This window comes from Aptenodytes forsteri, unplaced genomic scaffold, assembly GCF_000699145.1.
Source record: "Aptenodytes forsteri isolate BGI_AS27 unplaced genomic scaffold, ASM69914v1 Scaffold308, whole genome shotgun sequence".
Lineage (NCBI taxonomy): Eukaryota > Metazoa > Chordata > Aves > Sphenisciformes > Spheniscidae > Aptenodytes > Aptenodytes forsteri.
In genome coordinates, this window is record NW_008795475.1 from 422,954 (window position 1) to 441,910 (window position 18,957).

The following is an 18,957-nucleotide window of genomic DNA, read 5'->3' on the forward strand; positions in this document are numbered from 1 at the left end:
GGGGCTGCGGTGGTGCAGCAGGCGGGGATGGATGCTGGAAGTTTACCTGAGGTGATCTAGAGCAGGCTGGCTCGGGCCTATTGTGTGCGAGTGCGTGCGAGCTGGTAACAGGTTACCTACAAGCCTGAGGTTCAGGAGGTGAGCCCCGCTATCCTTTGAATAATCATCCAGAGGAGAGCTAATGGAAACTGGTTATGGCTTTCAGGCAATTAGCACATCAAACAAAAACCCAGAGCAGCCTTCAGAATGTTTATTGAGAAGTTGAAAAGCAGACTCCTTTGTATTATTACAAATTGTTTGAATAGGATCCTGATTTCCCTTTGTTGAGTGGCACGCTTGGGAAAAAAAAAAAAAACCCTCCATTTTCAGTGGAGCAACTTTGGATGTTTGTTATGTTGGGAGATCTTATTTTCAAATGTGTTTCAACTTCTGGCTTAATTCATAGAGATTGTTAATTGGACGGATATGTGAGGAGTGTAGCAAGTACAACTTTCACTCTCAGTTAAACAGTTCTCTTTTATGTTTAATTTTGTTCTCTTCCACATAGTCCCATCTGTTTCTCAGCTAAAATTTCTCAGCCGTTTCAACTAGAAAGGCAAATTCTGTAGACTGACACTCATTTGCACTTCTCTGGAGAGGGGTAGTAACTGGCAACAGTAGCACAATTTAAAGGGTAATTATGGAATCGATAACGTGAAGCTGCAGAACAGACTGGCTCAGTGGATGTGAATGCTTGCGTGAACGCTGTGGGAAGTATCCCAGATAAAGCAGGCCTGCAAGCACCCTCCTATGTGAGCTTGGGATTTAGGCAGACTGTCTCCACGTAGTGCTCTTCCACCATAGGAGAGATTGCTGTGCTTTGAGTGAAACACACCTTGCCTTTTTTTCTTATTCCTTAATACGACATGAAAGAACAGACGGCCGTGTACCTTCATTTTTTAGCGCAGGAGCGAGACAGAGCCAGTGTAGATAAGCCCTAAAGCGCAGAATGGGAGAAAAATGGCCTGCCAAGAGAACTTGCAGAGGAAGGTAACCTAAAGAAATGTTGTAGTAAAAGAGGTGAAGCAATTAATTAGATGAGTTTGTCCCTGAGAATTGATGTGTTGGATGGCAGCTGAAGGTATTTTACTATGAAGAGAATTGCCTGAAAGAGTGTGTTAAGGCTTATAGTTGAAATTAGAACTGGACTGCAATTTGGGAGGTCGAGCTTTGATGCTCTGTAGGTCTACTCTGTAGACCTCCTGTGTGATCTTTTTACAAAGAAAAGAATACTGAGATTGAGTGACTTATGCTTTTTCAGAAAGTATTAACCAGACTCTGAAAATCACATTCCCATAAAATGTCAGATTGGCGATGCAAAATATTTTTTGAGCGTTAATCATGGTCGTACTCCTTGTTGCAGTTCCTCAGTGGGAAAATGAAGATAATGCTTTTCCTAAACATTTGTCTAGAGCTCGGGAAGCTCGCTCTTTCTATATTCATTGTCTAACATCGTGCCCTCAGTTTGGGTCTGTGTCCACCTGTAATACAGGTAATGACAAATGATGTTGCCTCTCCCAGTGGTAACTGAGACCTGCCAGAAAGAACAAGACACTTATTTTCAAGTCGTAGGTGAAGAAAGGGGTAAGGACTAAAAACTGCCCCATTTTTATAACTTCCAGTTGCTGAAGCTGGATTTTGTTGGGTTTAATTTGAGATCGCTCTGCTGCTGGTCTAGTTTGTATAATGTATATGCACAAAATTACTAAGTAGTCGGATACCTTAGGCGTTATTCCCTGTCTCTACAAATCTTGCCCTAAGATTCGCTTGCTTTAATTTCTGTCTGTGTCACATTTGCCTTTCCTCTGTTTAATTAATTTGCTTTCTTCTGACTGTGAAGTCTGCAATAATATGTGGATCTTCACAATTAATTTAATCTGTTCTTTAAGACATTTAATGGGATTTTTGTGCTCTGAGTGAGACATTGAATACACCTTCTCTCTTATCCTGTGATTAGAGTAGGATTCGGGAGTGCAAATCAGAATTAGGTAATTTTAGTGTTGGATATTGTGCAGGCATGCTATATGTTAGACTTGGTCTCTGAAAGTGTGTTAATAAAATGTATTTAAAAGAATACAAGGAGCACCATAGCTGTATTCTAATGGATTATATACTCCAGAGAATATCATAAACCACCAATTTGTGATCTAATTTTTCCTGTTTTAAGATTAGTTTTCTGTCAGTGCTGTGAATTCTGTAAGCTGTGAACATCAAGTTCTGTCTCTGACACTTTCTAGAAATAAAGATTCCGCAATTAGGACTTTGCTGACAATTTAGTTGATAAGTGAGGCAGATAAACCTATCCCTCTTCTAAAGCTGTTTTCTCTGCAATGCTAATATTAGGAAGAAAATAGGTATGAAATGGTGCTAGGAGCTATTTTATGATACCTTTTCTGTTGACAACACTGTAGTTTTCAGAATTAGCCGAATCTCTCTGTGGAGGCTGTCGTGTTCCTCCCCTGCGGTGATCTAGTGTCTTCTGTCTGTGGGGCTCAGCATTATGCGTAACATGTAAGCTGTTTTCATTTTGCTTATAGTCTTGCCTCTATCCTAAAACAGTGCACGGTTCAAGTAAAATTGGAGCTGGGGCACCGAGCCCAACTGCGGAAAAAGCCCACCACCGAAGGGTTTACTCATGACTGGATGGTGTTTGTCCGTGGCCCGGAGCAGTGTGACATCCAGCATTTTGTGGAAAGGGTGGTCTTTCGGCTACACGAGAGCTTCCCAAAACCCAAGCGAGGTGAGTGTATTTTTGAAGATGTGTTATTAGGCCTTCTCTGTATGAAAGAGCATTGTGCAAGTCAAGGTTGTCTTGGACTGTCACTTTTCTGTAAAATATCTCCTTAAAGAGGAGCAAAATGTACATTGCGTGCACTTCAGCTTTAACCTTTACCGTCTTTGTTTGAGGAAGGTCAGGGAGAATGGGACCTTTCTTCTGATGAAAGGGCTGGAGGTGAGATGCTTTCTCCTCTTATTTAAGCATTAGTACATCAGGTTCTCAAGACACTTAGGGACAGCAGAAGATAATTCATGTTACAAAATGGGAAAGATGGGTTTGATTTGTTAATATTCGCCAACACAAGCTGGAAGCATGTGATTGGTGAGAGATGCTCAAATAGTGGGCTTGTATACGTACTGGAGTATGTAGACTTTTGCACTGGTCATTAAGTAGCCATCAGGATTCTTGCAGTTTCTAGTCTTACGTGCCAATTCAGGTAGTACTCAAGCCAGCAGAAATCAATGGTGCCAAAGGGGCGATGATCTTTTTGCCACTGGCTGTATGTTCCAGCTGCGCGTATGTGTGCAAGCACTGTGAAGTCAGCAAGGTTGGGGAGAGTATACAGATTGTAGTGTTATTTTCTGCTGGATCTGTTCATTGCTCTTTCTGAGTGTGCAGCAACATGAACCTTATTCTTGGCACGGGGCAGCAGGAACGCATGGTTGAGGTGGAGGAGCAGGAATTGCCCTTTTCGGCAGCAGCGCAGAGTTAGTTCTGCTTAAGATTGTGTAACTGCATCTGTAGTGTTATTGTTATGTAGTGTTACAAGGAATGCTGGCTGCCTAAGAGTATTGCTGTAAATTACTTCATAATGTGCATTCTTTGAAATATTTCTTTGGAAGACTGCTGGTCATGCAGGATGTCTTAGGACTACCTACTACATTGGTTATTTGTGAGAGTCCACAGTGGAAAGTAACTCAAAGGTGTTCAGCTCATAAGGATGTGAATCTAGTCTGTATGTTAATAATATCTCCTTCAAATTGATGTAGTAAAACTGATGTATGATAAGCAAGAGCAATACTGGGCTGAAAGCTAATTTATAGAATAAAAGTTACAATCTGCTGTGCTACAATTCTTGTCATCTGGTGTAATTACTTCATTACAAACAACTGTGTTGGGATAGTATATGGTCTTTGCTCAGTCGGTTGCCATATAATCTACCTTTAAAGAGGCAGTTTTTTCTGATCTCTAGGTTTTGCATGCTTTCTTCAGCTTGCTCATAATGCCAGCTTGCTTTTGACCAAAGTGTGTCTGGGTTGTACATAAATGGTATGGCAGATGCATACTATTTCTAGATTTGTTTGAAGGGTTTCTTCAGATGGTTCGCTCTTACTTGGAGCAAAATCTACTGGTGAAGGTAGGCTTGTGCTGCTAGCAGATTGCTTGTGTAGTAATTTTGTTAGAATAGAGCAGCAAAGGAACAAAGGCTGCTTGGCAGATAGTCTTTAAGATTCCTGCTGCCATAATGGCACTGTTCTTTGGTTTTGGGCTTTTTCCCCCTAAACGATAGGGTTCTTATATGAAATTCAAGTTAAAGCAAGTCTATAGATTTTTATTATTTTTAGATGTGCTCTTTTTTCACAGTTGAATTTTGAGTACTGCTTTCTAGCACCTTAATGATGGTAGAAGTGCTTAGAGCTAGAGATAATGTATGTACATTAAAGGCAAATAATTTGTGTGCTTTTTAGGTTTGAGGTACTGTTTCCTAATCATATTAATTACTCGGAATTCTTTAGAGAAAGTAAAAAGATTTGCACGGAATTCCCCTAATTACTTAATTGGCTTTATTTACATATATTGTACTGCATAAATTATACGCAAGTGCATCCGGTTCCTGAGAGGGAGAATCTCTGTGTTGGTCTCATGTTTCTTCTGGCAGCTGTTATGTATAGCTATGTCACGGCCAAATAAATGATCCTAGAATCCTTTGAGTCGGCTATCGCTATACTGAAATGCAGTGGTAGACGATAGGAAGGATTCAGCAGCATGAACAACAGGTAGCGGGATGGGGGAGCTGAGGCAGGAAGCACGTAGATTAATTTCTTGGAAGCGATTAACTTTTGTAATCGATGTTTCTGCAGTAGGCAGCACTGTGACCTTAGCAGCAAACTGTTTAACCTTTCTCCGTTTCCTTGTATGTGAAATAAATAGCAGTGCTTACCTGCCCTTCAGGTTTGTTACGAGGTTTGGATGAAGCAGCTTGTAGTATGGCTGTTACGTAATTACGAAGATTGAGCATTGCAGGAGAGCATTTCAAGGAAAAAAAAATCCGCTCACATGGTGTAGTGTTTTGATTAATAAATATTGGCATGAAAGTAAATTTTACCTTTCCGTACTGTTCAAATTCCCACCTTGTGGGTCTCTGCCATTTTTGCAAGACAGCTTTAACTGGCAGTTTGCATTGTTGTGGAACAGCACAGAAACGTAATTGTATCTTGCTGCAAAAGGGGGGGAAGAATCTTGCGGAGACTCTGGCATGGAGTGTTTTATGTTTCCTTTCCATGGGAGGAGCTAAGAACAGATTTTCATGTTCTTAACTAAGCCCATGACCACCATCTTACTTTGTTTTTTCACAAAGGTCAGTGTTTTAAATGTGTCCTGAGTTGTCAGAGGCCCATTTCTCATCTTGCAACTCCTTTTTGGCTCAGATTAAGTTGCATTATATTCAAAGTTAACATTTGTCTGTTCTCTTTTCAGTGTGCAAGGAGCCCCCTTACAAAGTGGAGGAGTCTGGCTACGCAGGCTTCATTATGCCCATTGAAGTATACTTCAAAAATAAGGTAGAATCTGATTTCTGGTCTTCTAATTGTTTTGAGATGTGCCAGAGCCTGAAACTGCCTGACAGAAAGACTCTAAATTATGTGACTGTTTTATGTGTGTGTTTTTTATTAGTCTAATAAATAGAATTTAACTGGGAGTTGGAAGCTCCTGCCAGACTTCAAAAGAAAGCTTTTGGCAGAAATGGAATTGTATAGAAAGGTAATATCAGGACAGTGTGATGGTCCTAGAGATTCTGAACAGAGATTGTACCACTTGTAACAAGCTTCTCTAGCATGGATAATATTAAAGCAGTTTAAAATATTTTATGCAAACAGGGAAGTAAATAAACATAAACCACTGATTTTATAAACTTTCGTAAATACTGTGTTGACTGGCAATATATTAAAAAAATCCATTTTTTGTTTGCAGCCTTATTAAATGAACTGTACAGATATAAAATTTGTGTAGGCCCAAGACAAAGATTTGCATATATAGGACAGAAATTTACAGCTGTGTTAAAAATATTGTTGTTCTGATTCAGTACTCTTCCAAAAAGAAAACACTAAATATTTTAAATCTTAAGATGCATTGCCAACAAGTATATGAAAGTTAAAATTTGGGATTTATTGCTTGCTTTAAGTCTTACCACAGAGGTCACATGCTACATGACTTGAAGAAGGTTATGAAAATAGGGATTTGGGCACTTGCATTCATATTAACTCAGTTTCAGTTAGATTGTTTTGTTAAACATGAATACTGAATCTTTCTGGTTTTGATTACTACTTAAAAAAAAAAGTTCTGCTTATTATCCCTAAGAGGGAACCTAAATAAACTAAAATTTGACTATTAAGCCACATGGCTATAATGTATGCTCTCACCCCTACCCACCTCGACCCTCCAAGCACAAGCCATTACCCCGGGTTTTGTTGACAGCAGACCACATCTAACAACCTAATTCTATTTGGCTTCCCAGCGTCCTTTCCCATTGTACCTCCCACAAACGTATCCATCTATAGTTTCCTTCTCGCCCCAGTCTAGCACAGTATACTTTGCTGGCGGTGTCATTTGTGAATAATTAACATTTTAGTTTGGTTTTTTGGCCTACCGCATTGCTCTTACCCCAGTTTATGAGTCTGAGCAATAAGCCAAATAATGAGACTGAACCACAAGAAGACTTGTCTTCTAAACCTGGGAACGTTTTGCCCACAACTTTCTTTTCAGTGGGCGGGGTAAGCCAAAAGGATGTGAAGAGAAATGGCAGTTAGAGGGTAGGGGACGAAAGTTGTTGATAGAAGCAGCTTTTTTGGCAAATACTGAAAACTATGACTTGAGTGCAGAAAAAAAAACCTCAAAAGCTTAAAAGTAGTTTGACTTCTGGTGGCTTTTCTGAGGTTTTGGATGGAAATCGGGAAACTCTTCATCTGCACTGTATGTTGTCTTAAATCTACCTTTATGTTCCTGACCAAAAAATGTCAACTTCTCCACGCTGATTTTGTGTAAGGGGAATCTTGAATGACTGTGATGGATGAACTATGTTTTGTTTCTACTCTTTTTATTTTTTCCTTCCTTTCTTCATGCAGTCTTTTCTCACTCTTGCCTTTTCCCTGCAGGTCTCTGATGGCTTTGTCTTTCACAAGTCCTCAGATCTTTCTCTCCTTCTCATTTCTGCCTCTCCTATATTTTTTTTGTAGGTGCACTTGTTTGTAATGACTGTCGTCTGCATTCATATGCTTTCTTTCTCTCTGTCCCTTATATTCATATGCTCCTCACAGAATATGGAACTGGCAGCTTTTCTGAATATAACTTGGTTTCACACCCACCGAGGTCATCACTTCTCATTGTTTCTATAAACACGTGACTGCGTAGTTGTTCTTTCTAGCATTAGGGGTAGGATGGCTTTTATAAATAAGGGAAATAGGTGGTCTCTTAGTGGAAACAATGGAAGTAGCAGTTAATTTAGGAGAAGGCGGTTTGGTTTTGGCATTTTGGTTTTCAGAAAGATGAAAAATAAATAGGAAATCAGGTTTAGCTGCAGACTTGTTTTCAAAACTACAAATCTTCAAAATACTTACCTTTGCCCTGTTTTTTAGATGCGTGCATTATGGAGAAGTTCTTTTCCACTTTTAAGCTGATTGACAAATTGACTAATTAAAGGAGTTTGACAGCCCCTCCCATTATTAAATTGGGGCAAGTGATGGTTGAGGGAAAACATGACAGCTTCCATCTTTCAGCACGTCATTTGAACAGAGACGTGTTCCCAGGTTCAACCATGAACTGGAAATACGTGAGCTACACTGAAGTTGTTTAAAATTTGTTTTTACTGCTTAAAAGTAATTTTTCCATCCTTATGTCAGCAAATGTTATTCTCTGCACATTTGGAAGTTAATCATGGTGCTTACGATTGCTGGAAGCTTAGAAGCTGCCTGATGATGTGAAGAATTTGGCTTCTCTGACCACTATTGCCCGGTGGTAATGTCATCTTGAAATACTAAGAGCTATGATTATTTTCAGTAAGTGGAGTTGAAGGAAAGGTAAGAGGTAAATACTTCTGCAAAGATAGAAATGCAAAGGCAAAAGCTAAGCAAAGACTGGGATATAGTAGAAATTAAAAAGATTGGGAAAGAGGAGTGTCAAATGCTTAGAATACAGCCTATTTTCTCCTGCATTAAATAATGTGACATGAAAGCACCAAATAAATAAGTCTTTACTACTTTGAGACCATATGTTCACTCTGATTTCTGTAAACCTGTTGACACTGGTGGGGATCAGCTGTTGTGTGTAGAGCGTATATTGTTCTGAATTTGCCTGAATTGATTACAGCATTTGGGACTCATCCTTGAATAACTCTTTTCAAGTAGATGTTATGGATTGATTCTGGGATTGGGTAGAAAATGCTGGTTCGTAGGTTGCTGGGCAGGAGGAGTCGGGTGGGTCTTTCTGGCCATATGCTCCCTACCTTCTAGCATGTTTTTGTTGATGTGTGTCCTCTCAGTTAAAGCAAGAGCTGCAAAGGCTTTGGGATTTGTTTATCGATGCATGTTTAGCTTTGTAAAGGTGAGAAGAGAAAGGATTTAAAGAGGGAGTGAACTAATCTGTGGAGGTTGATCTTTGCCATGGTTGGCTGAAATTTTTTTCCACAGTTTAAGCCTCCTTTCTTAGCCGTTTCCTTTCCCTGTTCTAATTTGTTACTAGGATGATAAATAGTGGTTCTCAGAGCGAGTGTACTCTTTGCTTTGGCTAAGAAACATGGGCCTGTTCACTGCTAAGGAACAGTTTTACTAAGAATGGTTTTAATGAAATTCATCAGGGATTTTTTTTTTAGGCAACTTTGCATAAAACTGCCCATTAACTCTTTGTGTTGGAGTACTCTCTTTTTATTATCGTCGTTGTCTGGAGTAGGAGAGTCAGTGCTTTTGGCCCCACTGAAGCGTTTGGTGCCTTTCTGTCAGACAGGGAAGTGCCAGCAGAGTATTAAAAAAGGTGCAAGAGCCTGTTCTTATCCTCTACAAACATAGTTATGCCGTGTTGGCATGTGTTTGTCCTTCCTGTGCTGTAATTCAGTTCCTCAATAAGTAGGTGCTTTCTCAGTCTTGTCATTTGAATTACAGAATATATATTTCGAATATTGCTGTGAACCTGGACAGTTTGTATATCTGAGCTTTCTAGAGAGTTGCAGTGGTCTATACAGGCCACAGGACTTGCAGTCTCATTTGATATTGGTGGCCTGCTGGAGCCTTTGCCTCTGTAACTGAACCTGAAAAACAAATGGCAGGGTCTCAGCAGGTTGAATGATAAAGCTTTTGAAAGCACAGTTGACTAATGATAGTGGATCATTTGGGACTGTTGGACTGAAAATGTTAGTATGCTATTTTTATTTTTAAACCCTTTGTGTTCCTTCCTATAATGAGGGCTGCTGTTAGTGGCTTCTGGTGCTTGAATCAATACAAACTGGGTACAATAAATGCGTTGCTGTTTTTCTACTGCTCTTCCCCTTCCCTCTCCCCCACTCAATTTCAACAGTCTTGAGGCTTTTTCCATGGCCTCATTGTTGTCTCCAACTACATGTCTTATAGTGGCATATGTTGTAATCTGGAGGCTGTAATACAGGTATGACTTTGGTATTCATCCCGTTACCTTTTTTGCATCCTAATCAAATTAGATCAATCCCACACGCACCAAAAGCTAAAGGTCTAGTATACTTTCATGCTATCCTGATATAAGGCAGATGATATTAATGCAACGTGGATAAGATGTTGTATTAAAGTCTCTTTAATGCAACGTGGATAAGATGATGTATTAAAGTTTCTTTAAAGATACTACCTCCCAGTTTCAGTGCTAGAGATAAAAGGCTTCCAGTATTTACATAATGCATACATGTAACTTGGGCTTTTTCTATTAGTGAAAAGGGAGATAAGCAAAGAAAGCAGAGAAATCCATTTGATTTTTCCAGTTAGGTTCAAAATAAAAAAAATGCATATTTTACCCCCTCTGCAATATTTATAGGCGTGATATATAAAATACATAGAAAAATATTGGAGAAGGGAGAAATTATTTGTGTTTCAGAGTAGGAACTCGGTGGAGACATTGTAGGTGGGTTGCACGTGTGGCAGGGTAGGTGGAACTGGAGATCAGTTAGCACTACGTGTCAGGACTGTGCCATCAGGAAGGTCTTGGCTTGTGAAATACTCCTAAGGAAGGTTGCTGAAGAGCCCGTGTTTGCATGAGGCATTTGATTTTACTTAACAAATTGTGGTGTTATTGGGGCTGGGTCTGCACAGGTTTGAGGAAAGGAGGAGTAGATTTAACCTGGTAGTATTTATTCAGTGTTGCTGAAAGTTGTGGAAGGAGGAGTAAAACTTGTCATTTTGTCTAGCCTTTAGGTAGAAGCATTTGTTGCTCACGTTTTTTAGGTCTGCTCTGTATTGTCTTACTTACCAAACCTGCAGCACTTTCTTATGTGCTGCTGATGAGTGGTGAATCTTTTTTTTTACCTTTTTCTGTCATAAATTAATAGGTATTGTCAGTTTACCCATTCTTCTATCTGAGCAGACTGTTTTCCTGGCCAAAACACCCGGGCTGTGTGTGTTTCAGTAGCCATTCAGTGTGGCACATTGATAGGCATCTCCATATGCTGAGTAGATTGCAGTGCCTGGCAAGGAAGCGTTGTCAAAAGTGGCAGCTTTACTAGCCATGCCAGCATCATATCTAGTATTTGTAAGAGCTAGTAGATTATTAAATGCTTGTCTTTGAGCAGTGAGTGTATTTTCCTAATTTTCAGACAAAGTAATAGGCTTCAGATGGCAGAGAGTTCCAAAATGCTGTTCTCTGTTATTTTACTTAACCCTGTAAAATCTCAAAACAGATAAGGGTGTTTCGTGGACTTCTTAGAGTGTGACATAAGGCTACTTGCTTCAAAAAATGAATATTGGGCTATTCGCTTTTAAATGTCCTGTCTCTAAGCGGGGTGGAAGACTAGTCAAACGGGTTGTACAAGCCTGGAAAGGGGGTTTCATTTATACAGACGTTATGAACCGGTTACGGATAAATGACTCTGTCAGGCTGGATCTGTGGCAAAAGGGAAGTAGTGTTCGATGTTATAGTTATTGAATAACCATGAGTCTGCTTCCTTGGTGTGCTAGATTTTTGTAGATAATTTTGTTTTATGGCCTTCTAAAAGTGATTTATGAGCTTTATGCGCACGCTACCAGTGAAATTCTTTTGATTTGTGTTTAAGTGGCAAAGGGCACACCCTGCCTTAAAAACAGGACAAGGAAATTTTAACAAAAGACTTTGAAAAATTCCTCCTCTTACAAAAAGTGCCAAAAGAACTTTAACCCATTGCTTGAGAACTCGGAAGAAAAATAAAGCAACTTCAGTGTTCATAACAGTGCAGTGGCAGACAGGAAGCTGGAAAACAGTAAAAATAAAGCGTAACGTACTCAGCTTTGGAGACAGGGGGGTGGAGTAGGGGGATTCACTGGATGGAGGGAAATTCAGAGCGGCTGCAAATAAAGCTTGGCCCTAGCTTTGTGGTACACACTTCTAGTTTACTCTTCTGGCATCGTGAGATTTAAGGGGCAGATATAAACTGAGGTTCTAAGGTGGCTTGCTCAGAGGTGCCATATCAGGTTAACCATTTCATGTCCAAATTGACCACCTAATTTTAATCTGAATAACCACAATATCTACCAGTTAGAAATGGATGTGATCCATCTTTTCTAAAGCCTTTCTTGGAAGTAAGGCCCTTTAGAAAAGCTTATGGTCTCAGAGAGCAACAAAATATCCACAGAAAGTAAATCTCTCCCCTTTTCAGTTTTACTTGTTGACATCAAGGGTTGAATATCAGAAGGTGGAATCATCTAAGGGTAAAGTTTGGCTTGTGTGTATAGCTGCTACTCAAGCAGGAGTACGTGAGGTGGTGTTGCAGTATGAAAACAGACTGCCTGGACCTAAGTTTGTAGGGTGAAAAACTACCTATACTCTATTGCAACTCCAAGCAGCAGGACGTGTAGATCCCAACGTGTTGTTTAGAAAGGCTTTGAAGTGTGGCACTGTGGATTCAGTGTGGCTTTCCATTTAAAGTTAGAGGATGTGTAGGTCCAGGTCAATTGAGAGAGATTTTCCTTGGTTTGTTCCCCCCCGCCCCCCCCTTCCAACCTTTTAGGGAGGACCGGATGGGTTAGGCTTTGGAGTGTCTTGAGCTATAATCATTAGCTGTCAGTGAAGGCAGTAAAGGAAAGAATGTTTATTTGCAGCTTTTTGCTTTGAGACTTTTGTACTCGTTCTTTTAGGAGTGCTGTAATCTTAACTATTCACTTGGGTGGGGGGCTTCTGATGGCCTGAGACGATACAAAGGATATTTTAATGATCGTGGTACTTGGCTAGGGCTCGGTTCCCAGGGCGGTCGTGATCTCTGAGTTGGAGAAAAATCACATTGAAAAACTGTCTTAATTTTACAAAAAGTGGAAGCTCGTCGACAGAGGTACAATAAATATTTGGGACGTTCCCTGATGCTTTTGAGTCTATATAAAAAATGGGATACCTAAGATAAAAGGGAAATTAATCTGCTGCCCCTCTCCTGCTCTGAAAAGAAACAGGCAAATGACAAAGCGGAGCTCTGATAATGTGATGGCATACACGGCTTTTGACTAAAGCCTGCTTTGACTAATATATCCAAGATCAATTTATTCTATGTTGTAAACTAGGAAAAGCATTTTAGAAACCTTTCTTAGGCCACATTTGGATTTCTATTCATCCTTCATTTAAATTTATTAGACTTTGAGGGACCTTCTACAGCTGCTGTTTGAACTCCAGTGTAAGCACGCACATGCAGAGTTCACTAATGATTCAGTTAATGAGAACGGTCCTAGAAAAGAGGAAAATGACAAGGCAGTGTATTTTGCAAGTATTTTTCTTTTTCCTCCCATTCATGTGTTTTAGTAGACATTGAACCCTTTCAAGTGCGCGTGGATTCTTGAGGACTTCTCCAAAAGAGGGTCTGAAGACCCTCGTGTTGGTAGCATGTTCTTGCTTGTTAATGGGAGACAATTCTGTTGTATGTGTCTGCTTAGATGTCTGCCTTCCCCTGTTTGGGGAGTTAGGATCCAAGACCTTGACTCCCAGGTGGGCTTAGGATACTGATTTTGATGTAAACCGGGTGTGGTTACCACACTTTCTATTATTAGAGGTATGGTTTGTACAAGAAATGGCTTATTTAGCGACGTTGGTATCCACCAAGCAAACAGCAGGAATCAGTGTGGTCTGAAGCTGTTTGACGCTTCAACCTATTTTCAGCAAATCTAATGGCTTGGGCTAGAAGCCTGCGGCGTCTGTTCCCATACAACAATGCAACTACACCAGGAAATCAAGCTGCTGGATATGAATTGTGGAAAAGACTGCTGTGCAGCCGCTTGATGTTGCGCATTGAATGAGGCATGTGGGATGCATTCATGTAAATACTGAATGTACTGTAAGGCTCTGTGTGGTCTGCAGGAGAGTCCCTTTTGCCACATTTTGAGTTTTCATCTTGAAATGCAGAATACGAGATAATACCAGGAAATGTCATATCGATATTTGTAATGCACAAGTAGTATGCAATATTTGCAATTTCGGGAGGAAAAAAAGGAAGAGGTTTCTTCCATTCTGTACTGCAAATGCAGAGCGTTTGCTGTGCTTCTGCAGCAGGTGGAACAAAACCAGTGAGGCGCAGATGATCCCCAACATGCATACAAACCCTGGATTTCTTCAGTGAAAGTGCCCTTGGAAAGTTCAAAAGCCTAGGATATATCTTCCCATTCAGCCTCTGCAATATGCATATTGAAAAGGATTTTACAGAACAAGTCATCCTTTTACCGTTGCGTTTAATCTTTTCTCGGTACCCGCAGAGATCTTGTGAGTTCAGAAGTTGTTCCTTCTCTAAATAAAGGATTATGCTTTTCTTAATATTGATATTTATAGTTCCGTTGCTTCCCAAAGCAGATAGGATCTGAATTTCAGCGGAAACAGAGTAGTGGATAAAGCTTGTGAATCTGCTTTCCTAGGAAGACTTGAAAGGCTTTAAACAGACAACTGTCAGTCAGTATCCTTGTCTGTACGTTGCTTTTGCAGTGAAAAGCCATGCCTGAGTTTCTGATGAACGGTATGTTAACTTCAGGCACCTTAGTAGGCACAAATATTTTAATTTCTAGCTCTCTGATCTCATGATGAAAAACTCTGTAAATGCAACACTTACTCAGTGGTTTATTTGGGATTTTCAGGAGTGACTGTTTGAATCCTCTGACTTAGAGTGCTTGCCAAACCTCTTCCGTTTGCCCAAAGTCTGTCTTGTTTTTAGGAGGAGCCAAAAAAGGTTTGTTTCACATACGACCTGTTCTTAAATTTGGAGGGAAACCCACCTGTGAACCACCTTCGTTGTGAGAAACTGACTTTCAACAACCCCACCAAGGAATTCAGACGCAAACTCATTAGGGCTGGAGGGGTAAGTGCCAAAGGGATTGGAGATTTGAAGAGGTTCTGCTAAAATGTGTAGTGATCTCGTTTTGCTCTGGGGTTTCTTTTTAGCTGCAGCCCAGCAGGCTACAATTTTCTACGTTCATCTAAAGGATGACCCAGCCAATTTTTACTCCTGGTTATACGACTGCAGCACTTGAAGCAGAACTAAACCATTGCTTGCGTGATTGGTGGCACTTCATTTTCAATTTTAATGTGACCATTAATATCAAAGCACTAAAACCCCTCTGGAAATGGAGATCTTCTGTGGATGTTGCACGCTGTCCATCAGGCAGTTACAGTTATCTGTGACCTTCCTTATGTCGTGAGCTGTATCAGTATAGAAAAGCTCAAGAAAAAGGAGATGCTTCCAGTCTATTCCTTACTCATCTTTGCCACAGGAAAGCTTAATGCTTAGCACTTCCTGGTCAATAAATGTCCTCTAAACCTGAGGTCAGCTGCTTGTGGCTTAGATAATAAAAAGTTAAGGAAAAGTGTTAGAATATAGAATGAAAATGGCTGTGAGAGGAAAAAAATAGATACACTCTTGAAGGCACAATAAGATATGGGTTGCTACAGTGGATGAACTCTTACTTCTGGGAAAGTAATGTGCAGTGATAGACTAAAGAAATGATCCTCAAATAACAACAAGATCTAGGCAAATTAGTATAAGCCACAAAGTGCATGAAGTTTTTAACCAGAGAATGTCAAGACTGTATTCTGAGACACCCCCATATATAGTAATGTGTAATTATGTTCTGTTCAAGGACTTCATTCAAGATGGTCTTAACTGCTGGCAAAATTTTCTTCTGAAAAAACATGTTTCTAGCCTGAAAAATTAAAAAAGTAAAAAAAGCTGTGGGGAAGTTTGTCAATAATAAATCTCAAGAGTGGCAAGTATTCCAAGCTGATCTGTCCAGATGTTCCTCAGTGTGCCAGTGCTTTTCTGTATTGGGCCCAAAGAGGAGAGTGCTCATTTCAGCCATAGGGTGGCTAGAACATTGTTTGTTTTCTAGGATTTTCGTAGTACATTATTGTATTCCTTATGTATTGAGGTGTTTCATCTGTGAATCACTTTTGATGCCATTCATCTAGTTGAAATTTTTGACAGGATTATTCTGACAGAATATAGGGCGGGTAAGAAGGAAAGTGTTTCATGGAGCTCAGTGCTTGGTGTTAAGATCTTGTCAAGGGAGAGACCCAAGGCCTGCTTTTTTTCTTTTCTTCCCCCCCCACCGAATGAGTGAATTCAGCTTCTCCTAAATTGATGAAGTCTTGCTCATTCCTTCCAGATTTACCTTGCTACGCTTTTGTGGGGTAAGAGCATTTGCAGCAGAACACACAGTTCTTGTCCAGAGCTTTATTGCCTGCTTGTGCTCAGAATATTGGAGTTCCCTTTGGGAAAGATACTTGATACTGCATGTTGCCTTTTTTTTTTTTGTGGTTTTAATGTTCTGTATTTGAGGAGTTGCCTTGAAACTGAGCATTACCTAGACAATATCTTTTTATGGCCTTTAAGCAGGGGGAAAAACATCCAAAAGATTAATAATAGTGTGTAAATTGAGCAAGTGACTTAACATAATCATGTGTTAATAGTCCATGGGACGTTACTCATACATAATTTTTCTCCTCTTTATTACTAGGTGATGGTAATGCCAGAAGGAGCAGAAACTGTTTCAAGGCCAAGTCCCGATTATCCTATGTTACCCACAATACCACTCTCTGCCTTCTCTGATCCCAAGAAGACCAAACCATCCCATGGGTCAAAGGTGAGTGAAGCATGCTTTTGTGTCATCCTGAAGTGAAGAAGTCTTTCAGGACTTGCTGCTAAGAGCTTGTTCAGCAGCTGTTTCTGGCTACTTCTAATTCTGCAAATGTCTTCCTTGTACTCTGTAGTTCACTAGCTAATGGTCTGGAACTTATAATAATTTAGGAGGCCTTTTTATGATTTGCTAGACTTCTCTCCAGGGAAATTCTGAAAAGAAAATTAAATGTCCAAGACTGGCATTTTTTTGGTGAACCATATCTTCCTCCTGATCTGCTATAGCAGACAAAGTTGAATGAAGTCCTCTCTGATTGTTCTGACTTGCATCCTTGATGCTGAGGATGAATTATGCGGATCTTTCACTGTCTGTCATGTAAAGCTGTACTCTGAGTCCTTGCATCTCTTAGCAGCAAGGCTGAGCAGAGAGTCAGCACTTCCTCTGTCATTAGGACTACTTAGGGTGGTGGTATCAAGAACATAAAATATGCTGCACTTGGTCAAACTAGTGATTTCAAGATTTGATGTTTGCATCCAGCAGTATCTAGTTCTTGAGGCTTCAGAAGCAGCTTAAGTTTTCTTTTTTTCACTTGTGTGATGAAGCTATTTTTGTGTAATTTTACATAGGAGAAACAATCCACAGGCAATGTGTTTTGAAGCAGATTACATACACTTTATCAGCCTGAACGGTCACAAATATTAACAGCAATTCATTTCATGGTGTAATTCAATTCTGATACCCATTTTGTTCAGGGCTCTAAATGCTTCTCGCACTTCCGTCATGTCTTCTGATGTTGATGTTATGAAACAGAATAAAGATGACTTATCGGTTAGTGGCTGATTTAATTCTGGTCAGGAGTTAAGCATTAGAAAACAGAAGACAGGAGAGAAATAAAGGGCTCTGACCCCAGCTCTGGTGAAAATTGCCAGTAGCTAAAGAGACAGTAGTCTCCTGCTTCTCTTCCTCCAGGTTGTCCTCAGAGGTGCATGTGTGTTTGCATTTCAGCGTGGCCAGTTCATACTCCAGTGTCTCCCCACAAAACCCACTTCTATAAGCGTTTTGAGTTCACATATAATTTGCAAAGGGAAGTACTCCTTTGCCTTCATGCATACCTGACTCGTAGGATAGGCGGGGTCCTAATGATTCGTGTCTTAAAGCTCTTATTAAAGGTGATAAAATGCCTGCTGATGTCAGAGACTTTGGCTCTCATGGTTGTGGGGACGTTCGGTATTTTTGTCAAGTTGGAGTGGTGAGTTGGGGGCTAGGCTGCGATCATAACTTGCATTTGCCATGGATGTGATTTAACCTTAAAAAACTCTTTAGTTGCTGGGGTTTTTTTCCCTAAAATGTGGTCTGAAGTATAACTTTGTGTAACACAGCTTGAGTGAGTTTCCTCTTATCTGGCTTCAGATGTTAACCCTGCAGATTAAATCTGAATTATACATCTATAGATGTTTGTAGACCTCCTTTTATAGAGCATGGAAAGGAACAGGCATTTGTGAAACATGTTTCATCCTGTCCTAATGTAGATGTCTAAGTGTCTACTGTCAATTTCTGTCCATTAGCTTTAGGGAAATCTAGATGTCTACCTCAGAGGTACTAATAAGTACATTAGACACCTGTGGGTGGATGTCTACATGAAAAAAATGCTTTAATGTGATTTATAAGAATGTGTTTTATATTCTGTGCAGAGCTTCAATTTCATACCTAGCTTGCATGTTTCTGTTACTGAATTTTAGGATGCAAACAAGGAAAGTAGCAAGGCATCTAAGCCACACAAAGTAACCAAGGAGCACAGAGAAAGGCCAAGAAAAGACTCTGAGAGTAAAAACTCCTCCAAAGACCTTGAAAGAGAACAAAACAAGCCTTTGAAGGACTCCTCCAGAAAACCAACTGAGAACAAACTGCCTAAGGAGGAGAAGGCACCTCCAAAAGCTGCTTTCAAGGAACCAAAACTGGCCGTGAAGGAGACCAAACTGGAGAACACTTCTCCAAAGGGTGGGCCACAGCCGGAGTTAAAGTCTTCCAGCAAGAGGCCCTCCAATGTGGAGTCACCAAAGCCTAGTGCCAAAAAACAAAAAAAGAGTAGCTCCAAAGGGGTAAAGAATATCCTAGGGACATCTCCCAGAACCTCGTCTTCCTCATACCCAGAGAAGAAACAAACCAAGGAGAAGATGAATGCCAAAGTGGAAAAGGTAAAATCTGAAAGTGAGGCCAAGGAGATCAAAAAGCCTGTGGAAATGGAGGAGTCAAATTCAGAGGATGAAACTTCTTTCAAGTCAGAGGTGAGTAGGGATTTGTCCTTTACCAGGATTTTTAAGCATGCTGCTTAAATCCCTGCATGAAAAAGATCTTGAAAAATATTCCCTCAGGTAAGATAGAGAACCACATTGGCAAATGCTTAGGCTGGGTTGTATCTCAAAAAAACCTCTTCTTTGAAAATCCTATCAGTATTAATCATTACTGCTACCTGGTTTACCTCCTGTTCTATTTAGATTTATCTGCAGGCAGAGTTACATAAAAGTCGGAGTTTAAGGTTATGGTCTCTCGTTCATCCCTTGCAGTGTCATTTATAGAGCTAGAGTATAGTAGGCGTAGATATACTTTCTACCTGCTTATGATAACATA

At 40.1% G+C, this 18,957-nt stretch overlaps 1 protein-coding gene across 1 annotated transcript in view; it reads left to right on the forward strand.

The window, feature by feature from the left end:
- The first annotated feature begins 2,614 nt into the window (after positions 1 to 2,614).
- The window catches only part of MLLT1 (MLLT1, super elongation complex subunit), a 28,727-nt gene continuing 12,384 nt past the window's right edge, over positions 2,615 to 18,957 (forward strand). The window contains exons 1-5 of the mRNA XM_019472561.1: positions 2,615 to 2,779; positions 5,516 to 5,598; positions 14,412 to 14,555; positions 16,210 to 16,335; positions 18,069 to 18,614. Of these exons, the coding sequence (XP_019328106.1) occupies positions 2,683 to 2,779; positions 5,516 to 5,598; positions 14,412 to 14,555; positions 16,210 to 16,335; positions 18,069 to 18,614 (996 nt within the window). The 5' untranslated portion in view covers positions 2,615 to 2,682. The remainder of the gene's footprint in view (positions 2,780 to 5,515; positions 5,599 to 14,411; positions 14,556 to 16,209; positions 16,336 to 18,068; positions 18,615 to 18,957) is intronic.